Genomic DNA, 15,712 nt, shown 5'->3' on the forward strand with positions numbered 1-15,712 from the left:
GGGTGGTTTGAGAAGTTCAAGAAAAGGACTGGCATCCATTCAGTGGTACGGCATGGGGAGGCAGCCAGCTCGGACACGAAGGCTGCCGAAGCCTTTGTTAAAACGTTCGAGGAGTTGACTCTGCAGGAAGGCTACACTTCGCAGCAAGTTTTCAATTGCGACGAAACTGGGCTTTTCTGGAAGAAAATGCCTCGTCGGACATTCATCACGGCGGAGGAGAAGAGGCTACCCGGACATAAGCCTATGAAGGACAGGCTTACCCTTGCTTTTTGTGCAAACGCCAGTGGGGACTGCAAGATAAAGCCCCTGCTGGTGTACCATTCAGAAAATCCCCGAGCCTTCAAAGCCCACAAAGTCATTAAGGAGAACCTTCCCGTGATGTGGAAGGCGAATGCAAAAGCCTGGGTAACGAGGCAACTGTTCATTGATTGGGTGAATGTCTGCTTCGGTCCGACTGTCCGAAAATATTTGGAAGAAAACCGCCTCCCTATGAAATGTCTGCTGGTGTTGGACAATGCTCCAGCTCACCCTCCTGGCCTCGAGGAATATCTTCTGGCCGAGTATTCCTTCATAAAGGTCCTGTATCTACCGCCTAACACCACCCCTCTCCTCCAGCCCATGGACCAGCAAGTTATTTCTAATTTTAAAAAATTGTACACGAAGCATCTCTTCAAGAGATGTTTCCAAGTCACAGAGAGTACAAACCTCACTCTGCGTGAATTTTGGAAAGATCACTTCAACATCGTGATATGCCTCAAACTCATCGATCTCGCTTGGCAGGAAGTTTCGAGGCGTACCCTAAACTCATCTTGGAGGAAGCTGTGGCCCGATGCTGTCTCTGCACGAGACTTCGAGGGGTTCGGGAAGCCTGGAGGAGAAGCCGAGATCGTTGACGATCCTGAACCAATTCAGCAGTCTGAGGTGGCTGACATCGTACATCTTGGTACGTCCATGGGGCTGGAAGTTAGCGCGGAAGATATCGATGAACTTATCGAGGAGCACCACGAGGAGTTGACGACGGACGACTTGAAGGAGTTGGAGACGATGCAAGTGAGTGATGTTCAAGAGCAGTTCTCTAGCGGTGATGAGGAGGATGTTGCACCTTTGAAAACGGCAGACATTAAGGAAATTCTTGCATGTTTCCATAAAATGGCAGACTACGTCGAAAAGGAACATCCAGAAAAAGTTTATACCAACCGTGCACTTCAACACTGCAATGACGTTTGCCTAACGCATTTTAGAAATGTGTTGAAAAGTAGGCAGAAACAAGCTTCAATGGATAGTTTCTTATTAAAGAGGCCAGCGGTATTAGTAGGCCAAGACGAAGGTGAAAGTAAAGAAAAGAAACAGAAAAAAGAAAGAGATGAAGAAGTAGAAGGTGAAAGTAAAGAAAAGAAACAGAAAAAAGAAAGTGATGAAGAAGTAGAAGAGATTTAGAAAATAAGAAAAACGTAAAGTTATAAAAAAGCAAAAAAAAAAAAATTCAATTTTAAGTTTTATGTTACCGTTAAGTGTTAAAGTAATTTTTTCTTTCATTTTATAGTTTTCCATACGTAATGTTAAGTGTTAATTATTTCTGCCATTTTTTTATCGTAAAGTTTAAGTGTTAATGTGTTAAGTGTGTAAATTACTGTACGTAGTCTGTCACTTGTTACGTTTTCTGCCTTATGCCATCCTCCTCTGCCGCGACTTCGCTATCGGACATCGTCTCAATCAAAAGGTAAGTTTCAACTTTTTTGTTACACTAATTAACTGTAACCTTTTTTTCAGAGTGTACAGGTACAGTATCAATCATTAATTTAGGTGTACGTACAGGTACAGTAACAATACACCTTCACTGATCTAAATGCTTTACGTACATACAGTACCGTAACTTTTATACAGTATCGTACCGTAGTAAAGAAAACGGACCGTTTTCTTTGGGCTTGGGGGGATAACTTGGCTATAACTACGTACATTATTGAATAATCTCATAGTGGTTTCTGGAATGGATTAGGCTGTTTTTAACGGTTGTGTTAATTATTGAATGATAAAAATGGCTGCAATGCATGTTTATTACTACAGTTTAGCGTGTTTATGAAAGAAAAGGTGACTTTTTATAAGGCTTGGAACGGATTAGGCTATTTACATGTAAAACGCGACTCAGGATACGAAAATATCAGGATACGAAACCGCATCCTGAACGGATTAATTTCGTATCCTGAGGCATCACTGTACATTACAGTACTTTACATATGCCATGTAGTGTGAATGTAGCAAACACATTAGGATACATGTGCTTCTTGATTGGAACCAGACAAACCCATTAGTATATATATATGCTTCGAGCATTATAACACGGGGTGTGGAGCCGCAGGTATAGTCACATGACTCTTGCACAAGGTGTAAGGAACCTGAACTGTCACTACCTACAAGGTCAGAGTTTGGGATTCTCAGGATTAGTTTTCCAGCCAGTTTGAACAGGACCTTCCTCCCACCTAAGGAGGAGTCTCCTCTGTAAAGGCTGAAGGTTTGTATTTGTACCGTAACAAATGACGAATTTGGAAGTAATTCGTATATTTCCTAACTAAATAAACCTCAGTCCTTTATTCATACCTTCCCGCCATCACCAACCCCTAAGAAATCCCAACTGAAATCAAAGTGACTACTCAGTGAGCAAGCAGAGGGGTGAGCGTTCCCCACTCCCGGCTAGGTAATTACCAGCCACCTGTTTGCACTTTGTTATAAATGTTTTAATTGCCATGTTCTCCAGCTGTGCTATTATCTGTCTTATGGTAAAGGATGAAGTTTTGTATAGTTTAAAAAAATACGAATTAACTCTAGATTTGTCGTGTTTATACTCTGGGGAATATTTTACCACTAAGGTATAATGTCCTCTGTTACGATGGATCTAAGTCAGGAGGAGTAGTCGTTACCTATCACTCTCCATCTCATTCTCCATTCCTGTGACATTGTCTTCAAGGTTAATTTAATCGTGTTGATACATAAGGCATAAATTCTTAGTCATGTGATTGTAATGTATATCCTAAAGATGTTAAGATATACAGTTTATACCATCAACCCTGCACTCTGAGAATCTGCTAAATGTACTACTGAGTTGAATGCTTCAAACACTATTAGCATTCTATAAAAATGTTTGTGGTCTTCAGCTATAATCTCATGTTATCAGTCAATTCCAAACTTTTATGTATGTATAGCATTTTGAGATTTAGGAGCTGTAGTCCTCCTTGCCTATGGGTTATATTATTAAAGAGTGAAATTTTCATAAAATACAAAGTAATCTTATTTTCTAATACAAGCCAATAACTTATACTAAAGTGCCCTCATTTCTATCCCACATTTCATATCTATAAGGGTTAGTACCCAGCAAATGAACGAAATTGTCTGTCTAGATTAAACACTTCTTACTGCACAGGTGCACTTGATACTCTTTTCCCTTTGTAGTTAACCTAAGGAAAATTTAATGATAAACAAAATGGCTATAATTTATGGGTTTTTATTAAAAAGGAAACTTAGCTTTCTCTTTTTAGAAAGATAGATTCCATATGTACATTTTTTTGTAAATTCATCTAGGTAAACTTTTTTTTTTTTTCAGGAAGGATCGTGGAGGCAAGAGAGCTTTGTTGGTGCTAGTTTCCATGGTTTTTGGCATAGAAACAGGATTCAAGTTTGCAACAAAACAGCTTATATACTTGTTAAATCCTTGTCATGTCACTACAGCAATTCAGGTACTGTAATACTGTACTGTATTCACTGTTTTTATCAATGTAAAAAAGATTCTGTATTCCTAAAATAATGTCCCTTTTTCAAGTAGTAATTTTTGAAATCAAGGATTTATTTTCACACGACGTCGTATAGCATCACTGTACATTAGAAGAAAAGAATGAGTGCTGTATAATGACTTTCATTTGAAGTTATTATTATTATTATTATTATTATTATTATTATTATTATTATTACTAGCTAAGCTACAACCCTAGCTGGAAAAGCAGGATGCTCTAAGCCCAAGGGCTCCAACTGTGATCTCACCCAATATTCAGATTGCTACAGGCTGTGAAGTGCTGGCTTATGAAATATTTAAAAAAAAAAGAAATGGTCTGTGTGGATCTTTGACTAGCTTTAAAGGTAGACACAGACTGACCTTGGTACCAAGGTAGTTAGTTAAGTACAGTATTGATATACTGTACAGTAATACCTCGGCTTATGAGTAACTTGGAATACATGCAAATCAGTATTGAAGCATGGAATTTCAAATTTGTACAAGACTATTGTATCGGTCTGCGAACAAAAATTTCCCTTTGTATGCACATTTTTGGTGGACAAGTACTGTCTGGTAATATTAAATTAAACTCCATAGAAAGAGAGGGACACCTGAGTCTCATTACATCTATTGGTCCACATGGTGGTTGGGACACGGTGTTTCTATGCAAAAGAATTAAGAAATCATCCAAATCTACAATTTTCTATGATACAGGTTATAATATTTGTGGTTAGAATGCTGTGTAGTCCCCAAGAACTTTCATGTTAGAAGTTAAAACAGGGAATCCAGTATGACATATAAAATGTCAAAGAAAGTGTATTTTCTTCCCTCCCCGGGACTTGTGTATCAATGTACAACAGACGAACTTGGACAGTATAAGGGCGTCCCACATATTCATCATCACCATCATCTCCTCCTACGTTTATTAACGCAAAGGGCCTCTGTTAGATTTTGCCAGTCGTCTGTATCATGAGGTTTTAATTCAATACTTCTCCACTCATCATCTTCCACTTCACGTTTCATAGTTCTCAGCCATGTAGGCCTGGATTTCCAACTCTTCTAGTGCCTTATGGAGCTTAGTGAAATATTTAGTGAATTAATCTCTATTGGGAGTGCGAAGAGCATGCCCAAACCATGATCTCATCTACATATGGCTCTCGAGTAATCTCTCTTATAGTTTCTTTTTTAATCCTGTCAAATGCCCTGTTTTTGGTTTGTTTCTTTCACTGATATGAATCCATTAATTGCCCACTACAATTCACGAAATAGTGACGTTAATTTCATTCTTAAACTCGGGATTATTAAATATAATGATGCATAGTTGATACAGTTAGTTACTTCAGGTAAAATACAGTGCATTTAGTTAAAATATTAAAATGTTTAGGACTTGGGATCCACATTAGACAGACTTGCCATGTATTCTTATGGAGATAAATTAGTTTCGTATGAGCGAATTTAGCACATGCGGCCATTTTCATAAACTAATTAATTGCGACTAACGAGAGTTGACTGTAATTAGATGTTAAAGAAATATTTAGAAATGACAACCTGGAGTTTAGAGTACCCAAAAATTGAGTCTAGAATATTTTTTAAACCATTAGGCAAAACTAAATGCCATGTCTCTTTCCTTCACTGGCTATCCACCACCTCTAAAGTGTGGGAATCAGCAATGTGAGCATTTGGGGAGGTGCATTGAAATAAAAAAATTTTAATATTTGTTATTTCTCTGCAAGAGATATGGAATTATTTAGACTTTGGGACTAATAAAGTGGGTACGACATTTGCAGCTTGTTATTGTTGTCAGACGCATGCAAGTCTCATGAGTTCACTAAACACATTAGTATACATGTATAAAAAAGGAAAGAAAATGGGAAAATTTTTTGTTTTTAAGCGGTAACGTCAACATACCAAGCTTCCAAAGACAAAAGCAATGTGAACAAAAAGGTGAGTATAGAAATAAATTTTATTATCAAAATTCTTTTTTTCTTAATTTGGTAACATGATTTTGTTTGTCAAATTGACATATTATTCCAAAAATTGCTATTACAGTGGCCAATTTTGCAGATTCTTTAATATTGGTATTCCTGTTAAATATTTCCTTTCCACATACTGTAGTTCTGTTGTATTTTAAGGTACCCTTGTACTGTTTACAATATTGTTCAGTTTCTGTAGTAAGCTGAATATCTTATTTGTAATAAAAACTCCATGTCCCTATCTTAATCTTTTTATCTGTCATTGTTAACATCATATACCTCATTCAATATCCTTTTCAGATTTATCTCCTGGCTGCGCCACCTAGCCAGTTTGTGACAACAGTCTTCAGAGTTCATCTTAACTTTTTGAATGGAGCAGTGCTTGCTCTGTTGTTCCCTGTCACAAACTCGAGACTGGTATGTAACTTTATGCCATTTTCTTTCATTTATCTGATGTTAGATACCATTTGTGCACTTCCAGAAATTAGTTTAGAGGCATGTTTTCATTACTTTTTTTTTCCTCTTGATATCATTTGGAAACTTAACCATCCTAAGTTTTTTTTTTAGTTGGCTAGTTGCTGCTGGCACATTTGGGAAAGAGTAGGATGTTGAGACATGGAAAGCAGTCTGGTATGCTAAGTAGATATAACAGTGACTTAGTTACTAGAAAAGTTTTGGGAAGATGCAGATCACACCTTTCAAGTCTAAATCAATTTTGATTAGTTGGAGATCTTTGATTTTTATAAGAAAACCTTTGGCCATATCTATAACTCCTTAATTTTCTTGGAAAACTCCTAGTGTTGCTGTCTTGAAAGTTTTTCAGGGTGATTTTCAGAATCTGCTGCCGTGTAGTTTTCATATCTTGTTATGCATTTTGCTTGTTATGCAACTGAAAAACAACCCGTATAAATGACTGTTAACTTGAAATGGTAATAGCTGTACTAAACATAACTATAGTCCATTTCTTTTAGCGATGCATACTTGCACCGACTCGCAGCGGTGCCCTTTTAGCTCGGAGAAGTTTCGTGATCGCTGATTGGTTGGAATTATCTCGTCCAACCAATCAGCGATCCGAAAACTTTTCCGAGCTAAAAGGGCACCGCTGCGAGTCGGTGCAAATATGCATCGCTAAAAGAAATGGACTATAGTACTACATTTTTGCTCGGTAGATTGATTAAGTGCTGTATTAAATGGAGAGGGTGAATATATTGTTGGCTTTAAAGGCTGCATGAAATATATTCCAGCCTTTTATAGCCGACTTAGGTCAACAAAAATAATACCATTCAAAAAATTACATTACAGTTTATGACTGACTCATATAATTTGCGTTAATTAGACAGAATACTACCTGAATTAGTGATAGGAAACAATTACTGTTTTATTTCAATAGATTTATTTCCATATTTACAAGGTGTTTGAATGTCTCAAAAAAAAAAAAAGTCAACATCCAACATGCATAAATACAGGATGCAGGTACTTTGCTGTGTAGATTAAAACATTAATCACACATTATGTTAAAAATATTTATTTCTTTTTTCAAACTATGGTATCGTAAATAAATTTCAAGGAATTCTGATGTGGTTAATGTTTAGCCTGACTGTCAGGTACTTGAGAAAGGGTTCCATCCCTGGAAAGATTGACAAAATTTGCATATTAGAATAAGAGGGTTACTAGCATGCAGTCAACCTAAATCTTAATAAATAGTGCAATTGAAATAATTGAGAGCTTTAAACAATAGCACATTAATTTTCAGACCATATTAGTTATTGCTGTTTTAAAAAGAATGGATATCAAAATATAATTTACTGTAAAATAAAAAAATTCTTTTAAGTAACAAATATTGTATAAAACATAATAGGAGTATGCAAAGATATAAAAAGGTTTAATACAGTGTCCCTGTTGAGATACTACTGCTAGAATTATGGGGTCCTTGACTGGCCAGACAGTACTACATTGGATTCTTCTCTCTGGTTACGGTTCACTTTCCCTTTTCCTACACATAACACCGAATAGTCTGACCTATTCTTTACATATTCTCCTCTGTCTTCATACACCTGACAACACTAAGATCACCAAACAATTCTTTTTCTCTCAAGGGGTTAACTACTTCACTGTAATTGTTTAGTGGCCACTTTCCTCTTGGTAAGGGTAGAAGAGACTCTTTAGCTATGGTAAGCAGCTCTTCGAGGAGGACACTCCAAAATCAAACCATTGTTCTCTAGTCTTGGGTAGTGCCATTGCCTCTGTACCATGGCCTTCAACTGTCTTGGGTTAGAGTTCTCTTGCTTTAGGGTGTACTTGGGCACACTGTTCTATCTTATGTCTCTTCGTTGTTTTGTTATAGTTTTTTATAGTTTATATAGGAAATATTAATTTTAATGCTACTATTCTTAAAATATTTTATTTTTCCTGGTTTCATTTTCTCACTGGGCTATTTTCCCTGTCAGAGCCCCTGTGCTTATAGTATCCTGCTTTTTCAACTAGGGTTGTAGCTTAGCAAGTAATAATAACAACGTTGGAAACATGACGACTTGCGCTATCGAAGACGCTGTCGGAGTGGAGATTAACATAGGGGGATCGAAGGCTTGTTTTTTGTTATCATTAACAATACATATTTAACCCTAAACTTACATGCTACTTGACGTTTGTTTTTTTTTTTATTTTTTTTTTTTTTATATTTTTATTTAATTTTCTTTTATGGAGAGATGTTTGAGCTTTGAAATTATATTAACACCTTCGGCTGGTGTTATATCCTAGAGAGATTCTGCTTCAAAATTTAACGTTCATACGTCTTACCCAAGTCCTTCACAGGCGCACCTTCTTCATGTTTGTTGATTATTTGACGTTTCAATTCCATGGACATCATCCTCCTCCTCCTCTGCATTGTAAATTAACCTCTTAGGAGTGATAATTAAAGGAAAGCTAGAGTAAGAAATTCTCACAAAACACGAGGCAAGAAACCATGAGCACAAGGTACGTGATGAGCAAAGAAAGAGAATATGTTGGAGGCTGGGGGACACCGTGTCATCACTGCTCACTACGCCATCTAGCAGCGGCGTCTCAAACTCGTATCTCAAATAGTTGCTTGCATAACAAAGCAATAGATAGACCAAGTGACGACTCATATCTCGGAAAACTAGTATGTCAAGGTATTACTGTATAGTAATCCCACGTGTGATTGTGGTACACTTGTCGCTCCTTCAGTACATTGTGGCTTTATGAATATGTGTAAATCTATTTTGCGGACTCCCTCATATTGCAGGATTCTGAAGGCAGATTAGTTTTATTTTTTCATATTTGAATGATTTTTGTTGTTGTTAAAGAGTCATTTTTGAGTTTAAAATTAATTAATTAAATTACAGTAATACTGTATATACTAGTGTAACACTTGCAATATTGCATAATGTGTGACCCCTAAAAATTCACCTATAAGTGTTTTTATCACATATCTTATTTATCATGTGAGTTCCTCTTTTGAGACCAAAGTATAATAAACTAACTTTTTTTTTTGTTTTCACATTTTTATCCCAGCATATGTACTGCTTGGCTAGGCCACGTTGTTGACCAAACCATATGTCAATTTACTGTGGTAGAAAAATACAGCTGTATTCAAAATAAACAGGATTTAAATAATATTAATTTTTCACTTAACTGTATCCAATAATGATGATTATACTGTAATACTGTATGCACATTTTAGTATCATATTATGAAATAAAAACACAGCAAATGTAAGTCTTTCCCTTTGTTTATGTTCTAAGATGATCTAGACTACCGTCAACACTTTCCAAAAGGTATAATGTAATATAATGGTCATATGCTACTTAACGTCATTTGTAACAACTACAGTAATCATTTACTGTACTATCATATGAGAGTTGAAATACAAGGAACACGGCTGTTTTTTGTTCAGTTGTTTATAGCCGTATGCATTAATAACAATACGCTACTTTTATCATTCTCTTTTGCTTTTTTAACTTCTTGAACTGGAATTTGTAATACAGTGATACCTCGGTACTCGACCATAATCCGTTCGAGATCCGTGTTCGACCTCCGATTTGTTCGAGTACCGAATTTTTTTTCCCCATAAGAAATAATGGTATATATTCTATTCCGTTCCCAAGCACTCGAACAGGCCCAAAATATTAATAAAACGTGTACCTAAACAACAATAATTATCTAAATGTGTATGAAATTGGTCAGAAAATCCTATAAAACAATTTTAAACCATTTACTGTACTAAAATAAAACAATTTTAAACCATTTTCTGTACTGTAGTGAACATACCTTTGAGCAGCGGTTCGATGGCATACAGGGATGGATGTGGAGAGGATGGAAGGGGGAGGTTACTGCTTGGAAGGAGAGTCCCCTTCCATGATGTGGCGGGGTAGTTCTCCTTCAGGAGTTATTTCTCTCTCCAATGAAAGGGTGGGCAGATCTATTTCAGGGGTTTCTTCTCTTCTTTGTCTCTTCTTTGGAGGAGAAACAGGCTTTGATGTAGCAGCTTTCTTTTCTTTTGTGAAAAACTGGTCTATTGTTAATTGTTTCTTCCTCCTCTGCAGTATTTTTCGAAAATGATACATGACACTATCATTAAACATATGCACTGCCCGGTTTGCTACTGCAATTTCTGGGTGGTATTTTTCAGCAAAAGCCTGCACATCTGCCCACTTGGAACAAATTTCATTGATGAGAGAACTTGGAACATCCTCCCTTACCTCATCCTCTTCTGAAGATTCCTGCTCCACAATCAGATCCTGCTGCTGTTGTTGTTGCAGGTGCAACAATTCCTCCACAGTCAACTCGGTAGAATGGCTTTCTACAAGCTCATCAATATCATCCTTGTCGACCTCAAGCCCCAAACTCCTGCCCATGACAACAATTTCCTCAACGACATCAGTGTCATCAGAAATTACAGGGGTAGCAGTGCTTGGACCCGCCTCTGGTTGGAAACCTTCAAACTCCCTCTCTGTGACACATGATGGCCACAGCTTACGCCAGGCAGAGTTCAATGTCCTATAGGTCACACCTCGCCAAGCTTGGTCAATCATGTTAACAGAGTTGAGGATGCTGAAGTGTTCCTTCCAGAATTCCTTTAGGGTCAACTTCGTGTCACTGGTCACTTCAAAACACTTTCTGAAAAGGGCCTTGGTATAGAGTTTTTTGAAGTTTGAAATGACCTGTTGGTCCATGGGCTGGAGTATGGGAGTAGTATTGGGGGGCAAGAATTTGATTTTGATAAAGCTGTATTCTTCTTTCAAGTCATCCTCGAGACCTGGAGGATGTGCAGGAGCATTGTCCATAACCAGAAGACATTTCATTGGCAAGCTCTTTTCAATGAGGTAAGCCTTAACCTGGGGGGCAAACACTTCGTTTATCCACTCAGTAAAGAATTGTCTTGTGACCCAAGATTTAGTGTTCGAGCGCCACATAACTGGTAGTGCACTTTTACAAATATTATTTCGTTTGAACACCCGGGGGTTGTCCGAGTGGTACACTAACAAGGGTTTGATCTTGCAATCGCCACTTGCATTTGCACACAGCAACAATGTTAGCCTATCTTTCATTGGCTTGTGACCTGGCATCTTCGTCTCGTCCTTGGTAATGTACGTATTGGCTGGCATTTTCTTCCAAAATAACCCAGTCTCATCACAATTAAAGACTTGTTGTGCGATCAAATTTTGTTCATTTATGTACCGATCGAATTCCCCCACGTATTTATCGGCTGCAATTTGATCCGAACTAGCTGCCTCCCCATGCCTAGTAACACGATGAATACCTGTTCTATTACGAAACTTTTCAAACCAACCCCTGCTCGCTTTAAATGTAAATGAATCACTTTCACTGGTACTCGGACTTTTCTTCACTAATTCTTCATAGATATGCAACGCTTTTTCACAAATGAACGCTTCACTAACACTTTCCCCGGCCAACTGTTTTTCTTTAATAAATATTAAAAGCAACTTTTCCATCTCCTCAATCACTTGTGGCCTTTGCTTAGTTACCGCCGTAACTCCCGTTGCAACATTCGCCTTCTTAATCATTTCTTTATGCTTTAAAAACGTAGAAATGGTCGACTTCGCCATTCCGTATTCTACCGCTAAATCGGACACTCGTACACCATTCTCATATTTCGCTATAATTTCCTTCTTCAACTCGATCGTTGTTCGCACTGTTTTCCTCTTCTCCTTCCCCTTAACACTCATTACTTTCTTGGGACTCATTATGAAAGCTAAAAAAGCAATTAAAAGCACTGAAAATCACTAAATCACAACGAATGCTGATCGCGCGTTGTCTGAGTGACGCTCTCGAGAGAACTGATGCTTCCCGAACAAGCGAGAGTGGCCGAGATGGCGCGATCATCACAAAGCCCATGCGGTCGTCACGTGTTCGGCTGGTCGAGTACCGAATTTTTGGTCGAGCACCGCAGCAAAAATTTCTCGAAAATTTTGGTCGAACTCCGAATTGTTCGAGTATAGAGTCGTTCGACTACCGAGGTATCACTGTACAGAGATGGAGAAAAAGAAGTTAGTTTATTAAGTTTGGTCTCAAAAATGAACTTGCATAATGCATGAGATATATGATAAAATAATATTTGGGGCTCACACATTATGGGATATTGCAATGTTTTACTAATATGGAACAGTAGTGCTGAAATTTACTACTGTAATTAAGATACGAAGAATATAAAACTTATATACGTTCAGAAACCTGCAACATAAAAAGGAGTCTGTAATATAGACTTACAAATATTATATTTATAAATCTGCAATGTACTGAGGGAGGGATAAGTGAACCGCAATATCATTTCAGCATGCTCAGGAAAGTAGCGAGATCTTTTCTTAACCAACAAGAAATAAAGACTTAACAAAGGCTACAGCTATATGGACGTCTCTCGTGTTTGGAGAAACTTGTTTCTTTTAGGTGTTTCCATTGGTGCCCCTTCAGTGGTGTCGAAAACACCAATGGCCAGCTGCCAGTGATCCCCCACACCATCTTTTTCTGGTGGAACAAGAGATTTGGGACGATCTAGCCTAGTGGCTAGAAGACCTAAACCTCATCAAGTGGACTCTTCTGGAGCGTCCTCCTCTTAAAATTCTGCTGTTCACAGATGTGGCGAGCACCAGAGGAGCCAGACCACCTCTGGTTGCTGGTCTGAAAAAGAAAAGCGATTGCATATCCTGTTGAAAGTACGGGCAGCACTCCTGGTGCTGTAAGCATTCCAACAAGATTCATTCCAGGCAAGAAGAATGTAATCTCTGACGAGCTGTCGCCAGGGACAAGTCATAGGAATGAAATTGCTCCTTCATGCTACTTTCTACTTGGTAAGGGGTAGAAGAGACTCTTTAGCTATCATATACAGCTCTTGTAGAGGGAGACTTCAAAATCAAACCATCGTTGTTAAGTTTTGGGAAGGGCCATAACCTCTGTACCCCTGTCTTGGGTTAGAATTCTCATGCTTGAAGGTACACTGAGGCACACTATTCTGTCTGTTTCCTTATGTCCTTTCCTCACTGGGCTATTTACCCTTTTGGAGCCCCAGGGCTTATAGCATCCTGCTTTGCCAACTACAGTTGTAACTTAGCTAGTAATACAGTAATAATAATACATACATACATATACCAAGGCACTTCCCCCAATTTTGTGGGGTAGCCGACATCAAACAAATGAAACAAAAAAGGGGACGTCTCCTCTCTACGTTCCTTCCAGCCTGTCAAGGGCCTCAACTGAGTTTGGCTGGTACTGCTAGGGTGGCACAGCCCACCCTCCCACATTATCCACCACAGATGAATAATAATAATAATAACAATAAAAATAATGGGTCTGTTGTTGCTGTAAATGGTAGTGTGGAAGCAGATGTATGTCAAGAGTGAATGAAAGATGTAAAGTGTTGGGGCCAGTGAAGGGAGTGGTAAAGAATAGAGGGTTAGGAATGAATGTCTGTATGAGAAAGTGATTGTACCAACTATAATGTATGGATCGGAGTTGTGGGAATAAAGGTGACGGATAGACAAAAATTAAATGTATTTGAGATGAAGTGTCTGAGGAGTATTGCTGGTGTATTTCAATTAGATAGGGTTAGGAACGAAGTAGTGAGGGTTAGGAATGAAAGTAAGAAATGATTCAGCAGCCAGAGTGGATGTGTTGAAGTCGAAAATGTTTGTTTGCTGAAGGTGATGAATGCAAGAGTTGATGGGAGAAGTACAAGAGGAACGCCAAGATTTGGGTGGATGGATGGAATGAAGAAAGCTCTTGGTGATAGAAGGATAAATGTGAGAGGGAAAAGAGCGTGCTGGAAATAGGAATGAATGGCGAGCGATTGTGACACAGTTCCAGTAGGTGCTGCTGCTTCCTCTAGTTGCCTTGGTAAGTGCTGAGGTAGCAGCAATGGGGGATTCAGCATATGAAGCTTCATTTGTGGTGGATAATGGGGAAGGATGTGCTGGGCACCCTTGCAGTACCAAAAAACTCTGCTGAATTCCTCGTCAGGCTGGAAGGAGCAAAGAAAAGTCCCCTTTAGTTTTTTTTTTTTTTTTTTTTGTGATCTCGGCTACCCCCCAAAATTGGGGTAAATGCCTTGGTAGATGGAAGGAATGATAATATAGTAGAGGTATAGAAGTTTTTGACTTTGAAGAGGTTCTCAGCGTATTGAAAAAAACGCCCCAGTTTTATGCTTGTCAGTGGCTCTAGAGGATGCCTTTCAACATCCGTAGAACAATATAGATGTACTCGCTTTCCTGTCACCTAGAGAGTTACCACTATAGCCCAACCTACTCTGTCAGGCCCTACTGCATAGGTACTACAACTTGGTGACATTCGTCACTTCACGGGTTGAGACTTAGCTAGCATCTCCTTCGAGCGAAAGTTTTTGTGAGATGGCACAGGAAATGTCTCGATACTTGCATAGATTTTCCGCAGACTTCTACCAAGCAAAGTGACTCCTCTTTCATTTGTTTTAGAATGAGTATTTCTCCGGTCGGAGCCTCTCTGCAACTAATAGCCAATTATCTCATCTACCTTCGTCAACAGAAGCTCCTCTCAGTGTCAGTGATAAAAGGCGATTCTTTTAAACCTGGTTCACAGGATGCAGGGATCCTTTGCTCTGCTCTCCAACCAGGACTGAGAATCGCAATCCCGGTTTGTTAGAGAGACTTCCTCCTTCCTAAGGATGACCTGCTAAAGGACAAGGTTTGTATTCACATAGGAACAAATAACAAATTTTATAAGTAATTTGTTGTTTGTCTAGCATACAAACTGGAGTCCTTTAGGTTTCACTTCTTGCCGCATCCACCTCGCAAGTCCCCATGCAAAATCAAAATGAAGGCTAGGTGTGCTTGCTGAGGGTTTGGTCTTTCCCTGTCTTCTACCGGTAGCTGCAAGCATCCCATTAATTTCTGCAATGGCTGTTTCCAGCTTTTACCAAAATTATACCCTTGATAAAGGGCTCGGGTTTGTATAACTAGGAAAAATACAAATTACTTGAAAACAATTGCGATATTGCATTGATTAATATCTGTCTTTAATGGCTAGTCCCTAATTGTAAGTTTATACTTGTGTAAATCAATTGAAAGATTTTAGTCAAAACGGAATATTTTGACAAGATTAACAAACACCTCTGTTTTCCTACGTTTCAATCCCAGAATTTTGCCTTTATATAACCAATAGAAATTGAAGCTGTCATTAATTTCATGGAAGAACCAGTTGAGATCACCAAATATATATATTGAAACGATATACAGTAGGGTCCCGAATTATGCGAGAATTTGGTCGATTAATGACCTCGTGTAAATGGAAAATCGCGAATTTCGAAACACAACTAACAGAAATAATTCCATTGCGGCCATGGCAACCAGCAATTTGCCTATTCAAATGTGTTTACTACCCATTTCCAATACTTTCTTTGTACTATACTGTATTTCTTTATAATATCAAATTGTTCTTGTAAATAAATAAAACATTTAATATACTTTAAAGTTCT

The 15,712-nt window shown here is 38.2% G+C and overlaps 1 protein-coding gene and 1 long non-coding RNA gene across 2 annotated transcripts in view; one reads left to right on the forward strand and one right to left on the reverse strand.

The window, feature by feature from the left end:
- LOC137644126 (transmembrane protein 164) overlaps positions 1-15,712 on the forward strand; it is a 105,099-nt gene that overhangs the window by 37,585 nt on the left and 51,802 nt on the right. Inside the window, exons 3-4 of the mRNA XM_068377098.1 lie at positions 3,596-3,728; positions 6,034-6,150. Coding sequence (XP_068233199.1) covers positions 3,596-3,728; positions 6,034-6,150 — 250 coding nt within the window. The remainder of the gene's footprint in view (positions 1-3,595; positions 3,729-6,033; positions 6,151-15,712) is intronic.
- The window catches only part of LOC137644127 (uncharacterized), a 120,092-nt gene continuing 111,484 nt past the window's right edge, over positions 7,105-15,712 (reverse strand). Inside the window, exon 3 of the long non-coding RNA XR_011045138.1 lies at positions 7,105-7,360. This is a non-coding gene — a long non-coding RNA (uncharacterized lncRNA). The remainder of the gene's footprint in view (positions 7,361-15,712) is intronic.

The sequence above is a fragment of the Palaemon carinicauda genome, chromosome 7 (assembly GCF_036898095.1).
Source record: "Palaemon carinicauda isolate YSFRI2023 chromosome 7, ASM3689809v2, whole genome shotgun sequence".
In the NCBI taxonomy this organism is placed as follows: Eukaryota; Metazoa; Arthropoda; class Malacostraca; order Decapoda; family Palaemonidae; genus Palaemon; species Palaemon carinicauda.